This window comes from Melanotaenia boesemani, chromosome 13, assembly GCF_017639745.1.
Source record: "Melanotaenia boesemani isolate fMelBoe1 chromosome 13, fMelBoe1.pri, whole genome shotgun sequence".
Lineage (NCBI taxonomy): Eukaryota > Metazoa > Chordata > Actinopteri > Atheriniformes > Melanotaeniidae > Melanotaenia > Melanotaenia boesemani.
The window spans coordinates 13,567,635-13,587,697 of NC_055694.1; the positions used below are offsets into that span (position 1 = coordinate 13,567,635).

General features: G+C 38.3%; 1 protein-coding gene across 1 annotated transcript in view; it reads right to left on the reverse strand.

Annotated features, from left to right (window-relative positions):
• Positions 1–20,063, reverse strand: part of plcg1 (phospholipase C, gamma 1) — a 28,244-nt gene that overhangs the window by 4,007 nt on the left and 4,174 nt on the right. The window contains exons 3-29 of the mRNA XM_042003404.1: positions 14,902–15,054; positions 14,594–14,687; positions 14,451–14,498; positions 13,868–13,952; positions 13,633–13,716; positions 13,244–13,266; positions 11,402–11,471; positions 11,211–11,312; positions 8,637–8,755; positions 8,045–8,130; positions 7,513–7,633; positions 7,013–7,181; positions 6,752–6,874; positions 6,442–6,543; positions 5,979–6,166; positions 5,605–5,805; positions 5,239–5,358; positions 4,901–5,081; positions 4,677–4,754; positions 4,473–4,576; positions 4,215–4,308; positions 3,811–3,880; positions 3,075–3,232; positions 2,654–2,750; positions 2,300–2,524; positions 2,043–2,191; positions 150–264 (exon numbers count right to left, since the gene is read on the reverse strand). Of these exons, the coding sequence (XP_041859338.1) occupies positions 150–264; positions 2,043–2,191; positions 2,300–2,524; positions 2,654–2,750; positions 3,075–3,232; positions 3,811–3,880; positions 4,215–4,308; positions 4,473–4,576; positions 4,677–4,754; positions 4,901–5,081; positions 5,239–5,358; positions 5,605–5,805; positions 5,979–6,166; positions 6,442–6,543; positions 6,752–6,874; positions 7,013–7,181; positions 7,513–7,633; positions 8,045–8,130; positions 8,637–8,755; positions 11,211–11,312; positions 11,402–11,471; positions 13,244–13,266; positions 13,633–13,716; positions 13,868–13,952; positions 14,451–14,498; positions 14,594–14,687; positions 14,902–15,054 (3,159 nt within the window). The remainder of the gene's footprint in view (positions 1–149; positions 265–2,042; positions 2,192–2,299; positions 2,525–2,653; positions 2,751–3,074; positions 3,233–3,810; positions 3,881–4,214; positions 4,309–4,472; positions 4,577–4,676; positions 4,755–4,900; positions 5,082–5,238; positions 5,359–5,604; positions 5,806–5,978; positions 6,167–6,441; positions 6,544–6,751; positions 6,875–7,012; positions 7,182–7,512; positions 7,634–8,044; positions 8,131–8,636; positions 8,756–11,210; positions 11,313–11,401; positions 11,472–13,243; positions 13,267–13,632; positions 13,717–13,867; positions 13,953–14,450; positions 14,499–14,593; positions 14,688–14,901; positions 15,055–20,063) is intronic.

Sequence of the window (20,063 nt, forward strand, 5' to 3'; positions counted from 1 at the left end):
TACTTGTTTGTACAACAACTTGTTTTTCTTGGACCAAAAAGGAAATTATAAAATGGTAATGTATCCAGTAGCAGCTTATTTCTACAGTGCTGGTGTGGTATGGCTTTACTGCCAGAGAAACTTGTGGTTAAAACTGAAGCAGCACTCACCTGCCGATTCTGTTTTTTGCTTGGCACTATCGTACTCAGCCCCGCACACCTCAATCTCAATGAGAGGGGAAACAATGCCTCGTCCATGCTTAGGAAGGTGCCGAGCACCTAAGACCTTCAGAGAGGAAGAAGAGGAGGAATAATAATTCAGTACTTCACACTTCATTTATTTAATTGTAGCACACACACACACACAAACCATCATCCTTCATGTAGTGTTGCTGTAGAAAAAAAAAGTAATGACAGATGTATGTAATCTAAAAAATAAAGTCCTTTATAAAATATTACTGTGTTGATTCAGATAAACATGTTTGAGTTTACAAGGTGAACTTGAACCTAAAGTAATAGACTGAAATAACCTACTACACACTTTTCTACATTTGAAGTTGTGCAGCAGTGTCTGAATGTTTAGTAGGATTTTAAACATTTAAAAAAAAAAAACTAAAGAAAATAATCTGTTTCATAAAAAAACACTTATCACTATTATATATACGAGCAGTGATAAGTGTTTTGTATGAAATAACTGATTATTTTCTTTAAACTGCAAGCTGAAACAAAACGTGGTGTGGAGTGAAAAATGTATTAAATTTAATATGATTAATAAAAACGAATGTGAAAATGTAATAACAAATGGCTCAACAAATTAAGTATTCATATATTTAGGGGAAAAAAATATCAAAATGCACTCACGAAAATAAGCACCAGTGTTGGCCTTGTTTTTTTAAATGTGCTACAACAATCATGTCACTCTCAGTGCTGAAAGAAAATACCCCATGCAGTACCTGAAAGCCTGCTTTCATTATGATCATTAAGAAGTCCACTAAATAGTCCTCACTATACAATTCCTTAAGTAGTCAGTAGAGATTAGTGAGTGAGTGTGTGATTATGGACAGCATTACACTTTGCAAAGCAAGGGATATTTCAGTTTACCAGATGAATCTGATGTATATCATGCAGCTTCTCATTATAAAAGTCAATGATATGAGTTTCTTAGAGATTAAGAGACTAACTCAGTGTTTAAACGTGTAAATAAAAATACCACAACCACCCCTCTGAAGTGCAGATGGTGTAACAAAACCACAGGTTAAATGCACAAAATAAGCTCAAAAATATTGCAATGGCCAAAAACATCAACAGTCGCAAATAAATTTTTTAACAAATTTAACCCTTTTACTATGACTTTTGGAGTCATAGTAAACGGCAGATTTGTGAGATTTGTTAGGATGTGTTAAATATTTGTACGTGTTACTGATGAAAAGTAAATCAAGATGGAACATGGCACAAATAAAAAACTTTTCAGACATCTTAAAAAAAAACAAAACAAAAAACACTTTCATGATTATAAATATTCATTTGAAATGATGTAGCTGTAGCTCTAAATCTATCAAATCATCAAACAGTATGTGGACATCATTTCTGCAAAGGCTAACTATGATAACGTGTAGCTAAGCTAAGTATTATTATTACAGTCACTTAGCAGGCGCTTTTATCCAAAGTGACTTACAGTGGTTAGGCAGTAGTGTAAGGGTCTTGCCTAAAGACCCAACTGGATGGTGTTAATATTTATCCTCTGGGGGAAGGGAACTCTGGACTCCCGCATGGGAGATGAATGCTCTGCCAACTGAACTACAAGCAGAGGTTTTGGTGCAGACAGTTCAGGTGGAGTCTCTAAAATGATAATATTAGCACAGTTTGGCCATCTAATCTCAACTACCCCTAACTGTTGACATTAGGTTTTATCTTTGCAATATCTTTCCATGTCTCTCTCACCGTGCTCTCCACCCTTAAAAACGTTCCCAGTCTTTGCAATTAAGGCTTTCCCAGTAGCATGAAATCCACTGCATCATGCTATCACATCTGCTTGAACACAATCCAATTCTCTCCATACTGTACCTCTACCACTAGAGTGACTTGTTCAATGCCTCGTAGTGTATGTCTGTCAAAGGGATCAAAGCTGTCGTCCCTCATGATGGGTGGCTGAAGGACGTAGCCACTCCTTCCATTCAGCATGAACAGAGCCTGGTTCATCTGCATGGGTTTGTCTGCATTAGGACGCACAAGGAAGAGATAAGGAAAATTAAGAAAGGAATGAATGTAAAGAATGAAAAGATACCCTGCCTGTGCTGCTTTATGTGGAATAAGTTACATACCTGCTGTCTGGAAGTTAAGTGCGACCAGCTGGGACCCACAAAGCCACATAGGTAGCGGGTCATAGTTGGAGGAGTCTAATCGCTGGCCTCTGGGGTAGATCCTGGACAACTGGAGTCGGTTGTACTGCAAGAACTTTTTCCCCTTGATCTTGTTGACGTATTTCTCTGCCTTGGTCTCAGGGAAGGATGACATGTCACGGAAGCAGGCCCGCTCTGTGCCGATCTCTATATGAGGAGAAAACACAGCTAACACTCCTGCACAGCCATTTGGTGTATACCCCCATTTGTTTTGTGCCAACAGAATGAAATTTAATATTTATAGAACTCAAGTCAATGAGTGTATATAATACTTACTTTCTTCATCAAACGGCACAGGTCTACAGTATATGACCAGGTCTGATAATTCCAGTGCAATCTTCTTCCTCCTTTCCATCATCTTCCCCTCCTCAAGCTGGCCACATAGCAACACAAATGTAAACATGGCACCCTTCACGATAACACACATCACTTTATAAAATGAAGCCAGATATAAATACAAAGCTTTTTCAACAATCTCTGCTGTTAGTTATACACAAAAACAGAGACAGCCTCCAGGCACAATGTGTGACAAAAAAACTCCACAATGACAGTGCACACACTACTCTGTCACTGTTTCCTAAATACACTTCATGACTACTGTAAGACAAACAGTTTGGAACTTCAACTGAACACACGAAGCAGCATTAGAATAGAATAAGTGCATTTCCTGTCAGATACGAGATGTATGTATATTTACCTTGGCCTCTGAGGTCATGGTGACTTCACGGATCTTGACCAACCATTCCTTGAGTTCCTCAGAGCTGTTGGCAGCCACATCCAGCACTGGGCCCATGCGCACATTTGGCACCAGGGAGAAAACATGAGGTCTGCTGCCCTTCCCATCAGGGCGCACAACTGGAAAAAAAAAGATATATTAAAAAAAGAGCTGAATGAATTAAGGCAAACTAAGCTCTGACTGTACAAAATGGATGTACATGGAACTTAAACAGCTACCTATCTTAGTTCATCAGAAAGAAAAATGCTTACATATGTATTATTCTGGTAGTGGTCATGTGAAGAAAGTCTTGTAGCTCTTAAAGTTATACCCGTAATTAGAACTTTTCCCACACTGCCACTAGATGGGGTCACTGAGCCACCAAAAAGATCACTAACAGACTGATATTAACTCCACTTAGGGCAACAACAATACATGCCTGCGTGTGTCAATACTAATGTGTGTATTGACTGGACAATGTCAATAAAATACCAAATATAGAACTGTGAGAGAAGTAATGTAGTAATAAAATATTAATTGTAAAAAAAGGCTAATGATGGACAAAAATGGAGGTAGAGGAAGGGATTACCAAGTCACTTTGCAATTAAGAGATTGTGTGAGTGCATTTGACAGCGTGAAACCAAGCCCTCTAGCAAGGTGACTAGATGCTGTGCAGCCCTGCAGAAAATGTCGGACAGGAAGTGGAAGGGCTACTCACCGATCTGACAGGAAGACAAGTCCACGCTTCCCCTAAGCAGATCTCCCAGGGGGCTGTTTTCTGTCATTTCCTGATTTACAGAAAAAGTATTTTATTAAAATGAATTAGAGTGAAGTCATCACCCTTGCTCAGTGAGAGTGGATAACAGCAGACCGTGAAAAGGGAAGAGGGTGAACCTCCTAGTGGAGATAATAATAATAAATTAAATATTATTATTATTATTTTATTAAAGGTATTAAATATATATATATATATATATATATATATAGTAATAATAATAATAATAATAATAATAATATACAACACGCTTGTATATTTAAAGTCCACTGATTACTCAATCAATGGACTTTAAATATACAAGCGTGTTGTTGTACCCTCTATAATTTTCTGGGTTTGACCCTCACATTTCTGTCAGGCTCTGCTGCTGATGGACTAATCTCCTCCACATAGTTTGCAGGAAACCACATCTGCTTCTTCCCTCCACAGTCACCTTTCCACCTGAGAAAAAGGTGGAACAAAGCATGATTAGAAGATTCTTAGAAATCCAATGGTGTCACACCTATTTCATTCACTTGTAACATGCCCTGGCTCCCTGCATTTAGAATTAGATTAAATGGTTATCAATTATGATTTCCTGATTTCCTGATTTGCTGTACACTCACCATCCTCCTTCCTGTTTTTCCACATTAGAGATGACGGCATTCTTGGTAAAAGAGAGCTCATCATCTCTCTGGGCTTTGTACTCATACATTGCTTTCACTGTGCACTGAAAACACAAGATGCACATATTCACAGTTGAAACATGCAAGTTCATGTGACAGAGTACAGTTCAGCTTTATTTGAATTTCTCAACACTGCACACTCACCTTTAAGGTTGGCATTTGATTAGCCTCAACATAAAAGCCAGGATTCCTGCCCTCATACAGTGACCCATAGTCTGGCTCCTGTTGGAAAGCACACTGTGTTATTAGGTCTTTTCACCAGACTGCATTTCTGACTAAATTATCATTTATAAATTATCAAGAGATGTAATTTCATGTTCATTAATACCATGGTAACCATGATATGAACTGCACAGTGTAGTACTCACAGCAGTGCCAATCTTCTCCAGTGTGTCCTCATTGATGGGATAACGCAACTTCATTTTGCGATACAGAGGGTGCTTTTCATAGTAACTGATGAGATCTACAAGGCTGTCAAACTCTGAGGTGCCCAGCACCACAGTCTGACCCTCCTGCTGAACTCGACAATGTTTGATTTTACCCTCAGCCCTGTAAAGAAGTCACAGAGGCCCATGTTATGACCTTTAACTGGGTTGTACTATGTGACTCTGATACTGAGCCTACTCTACACAAACCCTGGTGAACTAAAACAGAAGGTTATTGAGATCAACAAGTATCAAGTAGGGTGGTAACATAAATGAGTTACCTAAATGAAATGGCAAAGGAGTTGGGCTCTGTCCTCTTCCTGACAAGAAAAGCCCCGTCACGAGGAACCCTCATCAGCATGTTTTCTGCATGACTCCTGGATAGGGTGGCATGGTACCACCTAAGATAAATAACAAAACAGAAAATAAATGACAGGGTAGAAATTTGTATTGTTTGTCTTTAATGGGACCTTGCACCATTGATTTATTGCAGAAAACATTAACGTTAAAGACAGCTCTGAAATGTAAACTAATAGTTGCTGGTGTTATTCAAAATTTAAACCCCCCACCAAAAAGTTAATCACTTAAGATTTCAGAACTTTTTCACTTAAATTCTCTACAATCAGCATAAATTCTTGCAGACTCACTCTTTGCTTTCGTGGGCATTAGTCTGAGGCACAGGCTCAGTCAGTTTCATTTCAAACTCGTTGCATCGAAGCGCCACCTGCTGGTAGTGGTTGATCAGAGCAAAGAGTGTCTCAAACACCAAGTTGTCTGTCAGGAAGAACTTGGTGCTGCCTGCTTCCTGGCGAGAGTGGATGCGACAATGCTGTACCCGGCCCGAACGCCTGTTGGAAACATGGGTTAAAAAGACAATAAACAATAAATAAGTAAATAAAAACATTGGAGAGACCATTTTGTTTCAGCAGATGATTCAAGTTTTCAAACTATGACAATAAACAGCTGAGGTTCAAATGAACTATCTGGAGGGTGAACATATATTTTGATTGCAAAAACCTACCAGAAGGACAATGTGTAGTCTCCAACAAAAGTTTCACTCTCCCGGACTAGAAAGGAGCCATCAGGAGCTCCAGTCTCAAGGCAGTACTCTGACAGCAGCCTCTCTGCAATCTGCCTCCCATCCCGGCCAGCACCAAGCTTTCCATGGAACCATTTCTCTGTCACATGCTGGTCCATACCATTGGACACCTGGGGATTTGAAAGAGAAAATGAGAGAAAAGTCAACTCTTCACTAAAACCTAAAAGTGTGTCCACATTCTGTAAAATAGATCAACTTTAATGAAATTCCACATTCTTCCCACCTCTTTAGACCTTTGTTTACCTTTTATCCTTTGAGCATCATGTAAACTCCTAACATTATAACTGAACTGCCGGCAAGCTACTTTACTTCTCCAGAATATAAAAGCCAGGTACAAGTCATCAAAAACATCTGCGCATTTGAAAAGCTGATGACACCTACTAACCTCTCTGTGCTCCTCCTCTTCATCGTTGCCCTGGTTACTGGAGGTCTCTTCTGAGTAGTAGATCTTATTGCTGGTCAGAACAAAGAAATGGGAGTTCCACTCCTGTGGGGTGAGAGAGAAAGATGAGATTATGAGTTGAGAAAAAGATGTGAGAAAGATGGCTTGTTTAAACCGTTAGAAATATTAACCATTTACAAATGCAGCACGTAAAATGGGCTTGGTAAATTAACTTAAATCTGTTGGCCACCCCAAGTTTTAATATTCTTTAATGAGGCATCAAATATTTTTCATACACACTAAACAAGCATACATGGTTGATAGGATCTTCCAGGTATAGGATGCCATTTTTGATGGAGTTGCTGATATCATTCTCTGAGTAGGGTGTAGAGGTAGACACCTCCTCATATGCACTGCCTTCTGCAAGCTTCTTATGCTGTAATATAGATAATATAAAAAGATGAGTAGAATGAAAACAGTGAAGGGAAAATACAGTAGGAAACATCAAATTGTCAAAACACTATACTCTGTATTGTATCATCCTTATTCAGTAAGAATACAAATGACTCTCAACCTTAATCAGAATCTTCCTCTTTAGCTGGTTGGGTGAAGGCAGGCCATCAGCTGCAATGTCCACCGTCTTGGTCAGCAGCATGTCTCCAAACACCTTCTTAAAGTAGGTGGCCATGTTCCTCTGCTGTACAATACTGCAGTGGTCCTCAATGGACAGGATGATGGGATAGCTGAATGAGTAGTACAGATTAGTACCTGTTGAGTTGCAACTGCTCAGAAATGTCGTCTTGTTTTGTGTTGTCACTCGATCAAGTACCTGTCTGTCAGGTTCAATGAGCGTTTTGCTATGGAATGCCAAATGCTATCAAAGTTTTTGCACATAAAAATCTACCCACAGGTATTAATAAAGTAACCTTGGACCTTGATGTCACAGCAGATTATAAACTTCGTTTCCTCTGACATTTTCATGTGATATCTTTGTCAGTTGTCAGCCTTTATCACTTCAATCACCACTTATGGCTATAAAAAGAAACAAAGAAGTCTGAAGTAATGGAAACTCACTCAGACGTGACGAAGGCATGTTCTTTGATGGTGTTTAAGACATCACTAAACTTGATTTTTGTTGTGAGGGTATGTCCGTGGTAGATGACTGGCATTGCATCTGGACCATCCCAGCAATCCACTGAAAGGAAACACACGCACACACACACCCACACCCACACCCACACACACACACACACACATACAAATGCATATTATCTTTTCTGACATACAACCTGAAGAATGAAATAAGCATACACAACAGAGTGACAATAGTGTTTTAATAGATTTCAGTTTGACTCACTAGTATCTTTACTTCTTTTACAGTTGAAGTTAATGCTATTCATAGAAACCTGCTTGACAAGGGTTTGGGATAAACGCTTTTCACATCACTGTTGTGTAAAGTAGCTGGATATTTGTGTGAGTGAGGGTGTGGCAGCTGCATTTAAAGTAGAACTGTGATGGATAATAAAGTTAATTATAAGGTTGAAACTCAAATGGGTATTCAGTCTATGTGGGTAAAACTATAGTGTGGGGATCTGTGTTTACTCACATTCAATACAGCGGCAGCCCATCCTCAGGCAACGAGCATACGCCTCCAAGGACGACTCACTGGAAAACTGGTCTCCAGTCAGGTAGCTAAAAATAAGCACATAGCATTAAAGTATGTACACATCTTGACTTAGTCTGAAAAGGATAGACATGTCAGGAGCTGCACTAAAAACACAAAGACACACAATGTTTCTGATAGTATTACAAACATATTAATACCATAATGTCACAAGGGTTTGTTACGCAGTCAGCGTGTCAATTCAAACCCAATAAACGAAACATGGGAAAATTTCATTTTAATGCTCCAATAGGCATTGTTTCACATCTAGTACAAAAAGGTTATCATTTGAACAGTCTTTTACACACTTTCAATGGGAGGAAAAATACATTTTCCTGCAAAATACCAGCCTGGATCTTGTTCTGGAACATATTTGGTAAATATTGCATTTTTATCTGATGAAATAAGTCAGTTCAAAAGCCTTGTTTTGGTAAAGATTTCAAGAAAAGATGCCAGGCTTGGGTTTTCCCAGGGCAAAAGTGCAACTGGCAAAGAAAAATGTGTGCATAAATGCCCTCCACCCCACTTTTCTTACGTATTATGTGAAGAGGAGATCCAGTAGTGGGACAGAGGGTTGTTCATGTTCTCGGGACACACTTGGTCCAGGGAGGAATCCCAGATGGTGTTCTCTTTGGAAAACAGGTATGTGAGGAACTACACAGGAAAGAGGAGGGTGACGCAAGTTAAATGCAGTAACAAAACACAGGCAGTCTTTCACACCTCTGCCTCATAAGAGTCAATTTAATATGCTTGACTCAAAAGACTGCAACTTATTTCTGGTAAAATACAGGATGTACCAATGCGAGCTATGCAGACCAGAGGGAATCTAAATGGATCATTGCATACTTTAGCTCTTCAATGGAGTGGAGCACACATTTCTGTGCATGGACAGGCTGAGGATAGAATGGCACAATGCCAAATTCTGACCCAGACTTAGATCACAAGGACCGCAGAGTCTCTGGTAGCACCAAAACTATTTACACTGAACAATTTGGCACAAAAAAAGGATCCAGACACTTAGTTTGCATCCATTATTGGAAACAGTGACACTAGTGTACCAGTGGGATTTCCAACTATGCCCTCCCAGTAAAGTTTTTTTTTTCTTTCAAATCGTCAATATGCAAAACAACATGGAAGAAGGGAATATGTGCATACGTGGGTACATGTTCGTCCATGTGTGAGGGAGCATGACAACACTGAATTGTCAAAAACTAAAGTCAACATGCAACATAGCACGTCAACATTTTTTCCCTGTTCCACCATGAGCACGTGGTTACCACAGGGTGTGTACTGAGCTCTTTACTGTTCACACTGGTGGCATAACATCTCTGCTAGTTTTAACTTCTTCTTGACAAAGTCCATTTTCAGAATAAAGATATGTGATACAGTGTCAGAGTAAATTCACCCAGAAGGCAGTAAAAACATTTAAATAGTTATCTGCTACAAAAAAAAAGTTACTTTCAATTAAAACCAGAGTATATCAGCCCAGTTCATCTAGGAATTACTAAAGTAATTTCTGATGAGGAACTGTGCAAAAGTCGAAGCTAAAAAAAATAAACATGAGCAGTTTCACAGATGTTTTAAGGTAGGCATTATGCAGGTAAGTATCTCATGAACCTATCAACCAATGTTGAAAATCGACCTCTAGCAATCATCAGTATCAGGAAAATCACAGGACAGCCCTCAATTTCCTCTTAGAAACACCTTAAGGATCCAGAAAGAAGTGAATGCCAAGATAGTATATCATAGGAAGAAAGAATACTTAACTATGAACCCCTCTTCATCTTCACGTAAACCTGTGGTTCCCAAATTTTTTGAGCCAATACCCCCAAGATAATATACATTGGTGTAAGGAGAACAAAATGGTTTTTAGTGGATACGATTCACAATAGTAACAAAGCACCTACATGCCCAAAATCACCTTCTCTCGTCAAGATTATTCAGGCATAAGTCATAACTTTGTTTTTTTATGCATTAATGCGTTAAAAAAATGGTAAACAGTAAACGGCATTTGGAGTTTTGATGAAGTAGCTTAAACCAATAGATAAAGCTATAAATATGGACTTTTGGTACACTATTCTGACAAGGTATGGCAAATCATCAGAACAGTACTGCTCCATTTTCTGTTAAGACAAGCATCCACAAGAGAAATGAAAATGGATCAAATTAGGCACATAAAGGATGCAGGAGGCAGAAGAAAGAGTCAGTATCTGTCTTTAGCAGAGAGCATAAAAGGGCCCTAACCCAGCTACCAATGAATAAATGCACTGCAATATGCATATACAAATTCTACCTGCACACATGCCAGCAGTACGGTGCTGCAGTGGTTAGCGCTTTTGTATCATACAAGAAGTTTCTGGTTTAAACCTCAACTGGGACTTTTGTGTGAGAACTTAATCAAGGTTTCACTGTGCTCCACTTCTCTCCTGCATTGCAAAGACATGCATGTCTGTCTCTGTGATAGTCCCCTGACAGATTTACAGTACTGTACTGCTTCCTCAATGTCAGCTGCGATTGGCTTAATGGCTTACTCTTCTGCCCAAGAAGTTATCAGAATCTAATTCAATCTGATATTGCATAAATTTAATTATTTATGTTTCTTACAATCTGCACTGAGAAAGTCATCTTTCCATCCAACTACATATGTACATCTGACTGCCTACGGTCAGCTCAAAGTTTATTTAAAGTAATGAAATAAGTGGTGGCACTAATTTCTAGTCTTTCTGCACACAAAACAAAGCCACCTCGTTCTACCTGGGTTGCAGCAGCTTTGTCTTCTTTTTTTTTTTTTTTTTTTTAAAAAAAACTCAACAGTGACATTAAATGCATCCCTCATCTTCTGCATAACTGTCACATGGAGTCAGAGTAAATAAGCTTTTCTAACTGTGTGGGAGACGGTGGTTTGGTTTTGTTGTTTTTTGAGACAAGACCATGCGTATGCCATGCCAATGAGTGAGTATCATCTACCCACACCAACAGCACAGGGGGGCATCGGAAAACATAACTTGCATATTTACTTGCATATAAACATTTTTAAAAAGGTTTCCATTGGTAAACACAAAAACTGGAAAAAGAATGTGTGACTGCTGGTGGTTGGGTGGGTGCATACCTCATCTTGCTGGAAATAAGGCTGCTCTACTTCTCTCAGGGGATCTTTCAGGTAGCCAAACATAAACTCCTGCACCTTGTTGTTGTCTGTGGCCCACAGTTCCTTAATTAACCAACGCACACAAATGCATTAGAAAATGTAGAAATGTAAATGAGAAAAATCAGCAGCATTTTCAGTGGCTAATGGATTACCATTTGAGATTCAAGGAGGAAACTCTTGAAGTCCTCTAGGGAGATCTTCTGTTCTGGTCTATCAGTGAACCTGGGAGAGAAAGTAGTGGTTCGCTTCAGTAGGTAACCACTCAATGCCAAAAAAAAAAACAGTTAATGTGTTTATTATATTATGTTAGGGGTGCACTCCACTTCCCCCAATGGCACCCTCCATCCACCCCTAGAAAGTCAAGATAATTTTATTTAAAGTCATTTTTTTATATTGTGCCACACAACAGATGTCATTGAAGGTTCACTTTTCTCTAGAACAAGTTTATACTTTGTCCTTTTATTAAAAAAAACTCAACAGTTTGATGTTATTTACTGTATTTACATGACAGAATGCCATAGCTGCCCTCTATAGCATACACAGCAGCGTTACCCCGATTATGCAGGTTATGGCCTATAAATTGATCTTTGTAGGTTTTATTAATGACAAACAGTTATGAGAAATCCAATCTTAAAGAATTTAGAACCACTGGATTAATTGTGCTCCTTTGCAATTAGCAAATTGCAAAAGAGTAAAATTAATCTTCATGTTCCATGTCGCATCCAGGCTTCTAACCTGCAGTATCCACAGTTTTAGAGTGTCCACACCTTCAATCGTAATTTCTTTCTTCTGGAGCAGTCATTTAAACACCACGTGACAGCTACACTCAGCTGTGAAATCACATCTTTAAACCTCATTGTGGACTGATTTTCCATAAATGGAAAAATAGACTGTACCTATATAGCACTTCTCTAGTCCCCACTCACAGCCCTTTAACAATGCAAGTCACAGTCAACCACAAACTCTCCGTAGATAATTCCTAAAACAGCACCTCTGAGGAATAATCTATGAAGTGTTTTTATATCACACACATTCACAGACCTATGAGCACATTGGAGGGAATGTGGCGTTCAGTGTCGTGCCCAAGGATACTTTGACATGTATTCCGAGGAAGCTGGGATCGAATCACCAACTTTCCAACTAACACACGACCACTCTTCTCCCTGAGCCACATGACTGAAGTCCTGTGACAAAAAACACTGAGGACAGAAAACAGTCCAACTTCTGGAATGTCCTGATGAGGTGATTAAAGATGATTTTACTGAGTGGAGTCACATATTATTGTTCGATTTTTAGGTGGCTGAAGCGACAAATTTTCTAAAATGCATGTTCTATCTGCTGGTTGCAGTGTGCTCACCTGCGTGTGCATGCATGTGTCTGTGTGTGTGCAATAAGGGGCAGAATTTTACTGGGTGTGATACAGTAAGCATGTTGAGAAAAATTACATCCTGTGGCAGAAATAACATCAGACTGTTTAGTTTTTAATACAAGGACAAACTATAAACCTGTTCTAAAGTAAATGTTACCTTCAGGGTTCAATTTTTTGGCCACAGGTTGCATCTTGCTGTTGGTAAGTGAAGCCGTTCATATAAACTTTGTGTCATTGGAATATAGAGAAGTTCATTATTTGATGCCATTTCATGTGGTAATCCTTCATCTCATGTAAAAAATATATATTTGTGAACACTGAGTGAAATTTAAACGCTTAAAATACAAACCAAATTGCAAATATTTGTCAGAAAAAAAATCGCAATTACTCTTTTTTTTCCAAAATCATTTGGGTCTACTGCTTATTAAGTGTCAACATAAAAAGTCAAGACTGATGAGTCCAAAACAGACCAATTAGGAGATTCTCCTACACAGTACTATCCATATTATTGCTAGAACACAGATTCAGCATACAGTTATTATATTATTACCATAATACTATGTATATTATACTGTATGTGCTAGCATTGGTGTCCATCAAACCCCTCTGTATTGTGTTGACTTACCTTTGTAGAAAAGGGATCTCCATCTGAAAAAGTGAACAAAATGAAAATTTCTGTTAATAAATTGAAGTGCTTTGAGACACACATAATTTTTACTGTGCAGTGTCAGACATGTAGATTTTGACAGACTTCCTGTAGATGGGAGGGAGAGCACTGAGGTCATCTATTTAATCCAACCCTAGCCTGGCTGTCTGCTCATCTGTATATGTGAGTGTGTCCTAATGGCCTCCACAAGTGAGGTTTGGTGGGTTTTACTGGTCCATATTGATCTTATAGCCATTTGAGAACACACAGATGGAGGGATGAAGTAGGCCTTGGCAGGGACGCAAATAGGGCAGTGTGGGTTTAAAGTGCTGAGACTATCTGTAGATACATAAAACCACTGCACTTACATTTTTCTGAGCGTCAAACATGAGGCTACGATACAGCTGGGCAAACTGGCTGAAGGGCACATCTCCATTCCTCAGCTCAGAGTCCTTTAAAACATGTAGAGAACGATAGACGAGGATAAATATATATTAATAATAATTCGTAAATCTTATAAAGCCTCTAACAACAACAAGGTTAAAGCGGAGTGAACAGGTACATGGAGCAGAAGTGGGTTCATGATAGGTAGGAGGAGTTTACCGGAAGTTTCTCTCGGAGGAACTTCATGTTGGGCACCCTGTAGTTGACCTGGCTCAGCATGTTCTTCAGATCCTTACAGGAAATCCTAAATACATACAAACATTTTGTGGAGAAGGTAAATCTAACATGGATATTCACGTACAATACATGCAAAGATTTGCAAAAATGGACACCGTTACATCAGCCAGAAATGCAGTTTCTTGTCTTCACCTTGTCAAGAAACATGCTTTTTCTGAGTCATTTTGGCTTCACTTGTATTACACAGCCAGAGATGGCTAGAGATGACAACACCCCAACAGCATAACAAAGGCAGGGATGTAACAGACAAACATTTCTGCACATCTCCTCTATTCTCTGCAGTCTGTTTCCTGCAGCAGGAAGAACGACTGGTGTTTGGCTGAGGTCAGTTCCTTCACTACACCACCAGTGAGCTCTCTCACAAACACCTACTAGCCGGATGGTGCAAGTCTACTTGCTCTCAGAAGTACAAAGGGAAAAGAGTACACAAATGGTGCATCACATTAAATTAAGTTTCTTTTGTATAATGGGTTTAAGTTCACCAAATGTATCTGCAGTAGCTTACCTGTCTTCTCTGTTGCGATCAAGTGCATAAAACTGCTTGCGTAACCATCTAAAAGATGAGGATTATGAGATTCAATGCATTAAAAAAAAAACAAAAGCAAATACCTAGATAATAAGGTTAGAAAGATTTTGCGTAATTGTAACCTCTCTATTTGAAGTGGTGTGGGAGACTGCAGTGTATCAGCCACAAGCCAATTCAACCCCTTCACCCACATGGTCAACTCCTCATCAGATGTTGCTGAGAAAAAACACAATTAAAATTACAACATAGGAGTAACTTATATTTTGATATTGTAATACAAGATATGTTATTCCAGAAAGAAGAATTACTATAAAAAATAAAAACATGACAAGCTACAAACAAATACATGGAAAACTGACAAAGCTTTGTCACACTAATCAAAAATATATATGGTCTCCTTTAACTGAGCATGCAAGTCTCTATTATGTACCTGCCAGGCTGAGGGATTTAAGGCGAAACTCTGTGCCATACAGAATGACAAAGCAGTGAGCCTGATCGAGCCGTGAAGCCGAGTCCTCCACATAGCGCTCAAAGTCCCGTGACTTCTGACCAGAACGGATCTCCTTGATCTCTCGAATGTCAACTGTAGAGTCAAACAAATATTTCACAGTAAACAGGGCTGCAATTACTTTCATACGTGTCCATATTATAGATGGGCAATGTAAATGAACACAACATCACCTTATAACCAATGTTTTAAAAATCCTACAGTTACAACATACAAACAGGACACAAGGTTAGAATGTCACACAGACCAATGTCTAGCGCAGCGCCAGATTCCGCCCTGCCCCTCCTTGACGCTATCTCAAGCATAAAATCTGAATATTTTAAGAAATGTCTTTATAAGCTTTATTGATGACTTGCAACCACTCAGTGTGGATCAACCCGTGCATCACTGATACATGCACACACACTGGAAGCTGATTCGCCAACTCCTCTCCACTCACAATGCACAAGGCCTATCAAAACAAAACCCGAAGCAGAGGGATGTTTGCCACAGAGAAGGCAGTTGACGACATCTGAAGTTTACCAAAAGTTAGTGTGATATACTGAGCTTGAACACACCTGCCAAAAAATTTATATAACCCAGAAAATGTAATGGTAGCCTTATGAACTAAACATTATTAATATTGAACATCCCACACCCCAAGTCAGCATATAACGTTGGTAAAGCAGCAAACAATGTGATTAAGATGAAATGCGGTTAGTTGAGATAGCCGACGGTAGGCTATATGCCTATTCAGGGGCATTGCGTCTATGGGGGATTTCATGGTGAGAGGATCCAACACCCACACTTTTTTCCCTTGTTTTTTGTTTGTTTCTTTATTAGTTTATTTTTTACTTTCTGCAGCTTTGTGCAGACGTTGCTGCTCTAGTCGCTGCCTCTGCGCTGCGTGTCTGTCCCACCATTGCTCCTTGAATCATGACATGACTGTTAGTGATCAGCTAATCGGCTTTTCTGCCTCAGGTAATGTCTCTCTCGTTGAGGAGGAGGAAACTACCAGGATGTTGACGCATAGTCTGTTGTAATTAGATTACTGTTTGCATTTATTTTATATTATTTTTAATATTAGCTGAGCTTTGCAGCAGCCACAGCTTTTAAATCTGCTGGTTATAATACAGCAAAAGGGATCGGGTTCAGATATCCAGTGAGAGTGAAACAGCAAGATGTAGCAAGGGTTGTCTTCTCTAAACCATTGGTTTATCTTTTAGGAGGCATGAATGTGGTGAAGGAAAATTATGAACAGTTTCTGAAATACAAATCAGAGCAGGACTTTTCTCCAACCAGGTGATGACAGGCAAAAGAAAGGGTTTATATGCAGGGGTGGGTCTAGAAGAGTTTACACTTAATATTTGTTAGTAATTCATTACCCCCAACCATGCCTTTCTGTGATGATAAAAAAAAAGGTATTTTACCTATTTTAGTAAAATACCTATTTTAAATGTGTGTTTGAATGTCGCCTGCCTCCACCAACCACTACAACACTCTATTCCCTCACCTGAGCCAGGGGAGCACCAACAATTTGCTACCTGCTCTGTGGGAAATGCTGATGTCTTAAATGTGTAAAATTAGTCTTTAACAACATACTTGCACATATTCTTATCTTAAGTAGAAATTTATAAATCAGACTGGAACCCTCCCAGGAGGTGTTTTCTAACTTAATCTCATAGATGGACTTTACAATCATCTGAACTTTACAGTATCTTTACATTCAACAGACCAACATGGTATACAAGTATGAAATCTGCTTGACTGGATAAAAATAGACAGAGGCCATGAATCAATCAACATAAGATTGTACTTCAAGTAAAGACACAACTGACAGATATGAATAGACAAGGATGATGTCATCAACCACTACATTACTTCAATTAGCTTTTTCCTACTTGCAGCTACTGAAAGAACCAAGTATGTGGCTAAGCAGGTCCATTTAGCTTAAATAGCATTTAAAAAAAAAAGAAAAAGAAATATGTTTTATAAGCAAGACAGATTCTTCAAGAATGACCAGTTAAAAAAAAAGATTTGGTTTGATTTGGTCTTGATGCCATGAATCAGTTGTCTTAAATTTTACAAATGCATTGGCTGTGATGTAGCTCAAAAGGTCTTCGTCAGTGTTAGATGATCAGCAGTTCAGAACCTAAAACAGGGGCTCAGGGGTTCTCGTACAAAAAACACACACACACACACACTTCTTTCAGCTCCTGCTCTTCTTCCTGCCCCTGAACCACACATCCTGTGCTTTTGTTGCCTGCATACCACATCTGCGCTTGCGTCTACGTTTGAAGGTGCATGTTCTTTTCTAAAGCACAAAAAAAGATGTCTTCACACACATTTTCACCAAGCTGAGCTTGCTAATCATACATAATATCTCAGTTTACTTTGCCAGCTAAACAAGTCAGCAGACTTGCTTAGAGCAAAGCAGCTTTGACAGGCTGATCTGTTAGCAATTTAACCCAAACTATTTGAAGGTTGCCTCAGAGAGATGCAGGAAATAATGATAGAGCCAGAGGTGTGACCTAAACAAAAAAGATATGAGGAGGTATCCTGCAACACGCTCTCCTCACTTCCCCTCCTTCCTCCTAAGCAACATTTTCTAGCACTGATGACCAGACAACACTATGGCCAATCAGACAAAAAATAAATAAATAAATCAAGTAGCAGAGTTTCTGAACAAAAGAAGTTTAAATACAGTTCTTTGAAAAATACTAAAGTTTTCAATTGGACTTCTTTTACAATTAACTTAACAAACAAATGTGTTAAAATGTTAAACATTATGTAGAGAAAAACAAGACATTCAGGAGTTTCAGTTGAGAAATACTGTCGTTCGAAACAAGTTATTTACTGAAGATTTTGCTACTTTACGCTTTTAATTTAAAGCATAAAATCAGACCATTTTAAATTTCATCTGGAAGTGAAGATTTGCTTTTTTAATCCACCATGAAGACAGAAAAATTCCTCTGGGTTTTGGTACTTTTCAACAAAAACTATGTGAATAAACCACCTGATTTTTTTTTTTTTTTTTTGCCGTTTGTCTTGTTTTAGTCAATACGACAGTTTGAAATTTTAGGGGGGGGCATTGGGATTAGAAAACAGTTGGTGCTTTTCAAACTATAATTTAAAAAAATTTCACTTTAAATGGGTGGCTGTTACAAACTAACGAGGAATTTGCAGCCCAGTTTTGGTAACTGTTTGGTACTTGACATTACAAACAAAGGTCAGATCAATAACCATAGCTATTCACTATGATCAGTTTACACAAATCATTGGTTCCCTCTGTGCAAAGGAAGAAAATGTATACCACACTCTAAGCAAGCTGCGAGCTGCAGTCATTTTGTAGACATTGTAATTGCGATATACATGTATTTCTTGGAATAATTGCTTACAATTCATACATAATTAAATTACTATTTAAATTATCTGCATGAGAGCGAATTTTAAACTAAACTTTATTTCACTTCAAATGGGCCATTGAGTAATTTGCCAGAAAATAACATGATGCTGTCAACATTTCAAATTCAGGCACAATTTAAAAACAGTTGTTGAAGATGTTGTTGTGTTAGTTTCTGCTCCGCAGATTTGTTGATATTTTTTCTTTAATAAACAAACTGCATAAAACAGAAACTGTGACATCTTAAAATTACAGCAGAGGTGAGGATGAATGTGCAAGTTCTTTACAGGGTGTATAGAAAATGCAGATCAGAATGATCATTGTTTCCACGGGCGTGTGCATTTAATTCTAGCCACGTTTACAAGACTGAAGAAAAAAAAAACAAAAAAACGGCAAAAACACTAACTTATTTTCCGTCATTTACCAAAATGATTTTCTAAGTCATCCCCAGTCAACTCATTAAATTTACAAACTATGTGGCCTCATCTAACAACATGAAGGCACACGAAACTAAAATATTATAATATATTGAAATATTAGCAAAACTCCTTATTCAAGTTTTCACAACAGGCAACTCACTGACAGCTATAAACCTGACCAAGCATCACATTACTGGGCTCTGTGTCCCATTCAAATGAGGCAAGCAACAAATAACTACTCTCTTTATACATTAACCCATCAATCATCTTCTTAATTAGTACACTAACTTTCAGGCACAGGTGCAAAGCATCCCAGGTAGGATTCCTCACATCTTAATTTATCCAAGAAAATCCTAAATATTTTTAGCATTTAACAATACTGACTAAAAATCAAATATGTGATATAAAATATTAGTACTTGTTTGATAATTAAAACTGCTAAACCAAATACTTAAAAAAAGAAAAAAAAACTGCTACTTATTTTTCTATTGATGGACTGATCCACACACCACTGATCTCAAATCAAAATCAAATAGCTGAAATTTTAAAACATGTGTACATATGTGGACTGTCCAGCTATGGTAGAAGCTCTGCAGTCCCAGCACACCATTATTACTTAAAGAAGCGTAAAAAATTACACATTTCATTACTGATTTAAGCAAAAGCTTACTGGCGAAGACAGACAGTAAACAGAAGATGATCTGCGATTACTCTTCTACATAAACACACATTCAAGAACATGATGTCTGAATTATTATGTGGACATGCATATCTGTTGCATTTAAGCAAACTGATGTGCTTGTCAGTTTAATTGCGATTGACTTGTCCTTTTAAAATATTTCTCAAGTGCCATCTAAACAAACAGCTTTGTTAGTTATGTTGCTTGGCAAATCACCAACTGGTTGCCCTTGTGGATAAAATTTTTATATCAGTTAAACGTAACAGTTGTATAAAATGATTTAAACTTTCTAAATAATATTAATTGATTCACTTGAATTGAAAAATAAATGTGCCAGTCCTCTCCTGTCCACTGGTTATAGGATGATTTCACTAGCATTCAACGCAAGTCTAAACATATGTCTATAAACTCAATTACTGCTGATTATTTCCCCAAAACCATAACATGTTTTACCAAGACAGACAGTATGTCATAGTAGACAATACTCCTCGGTTTTTGTGTTTGAAAAGCAAACACAAATTATGCAGGACCACAAAATGTGCACAATTCAAAGCAATGAAGGGAAAACCAGGTAACTTCCTAGTATTTTATATTTCGCAACAAA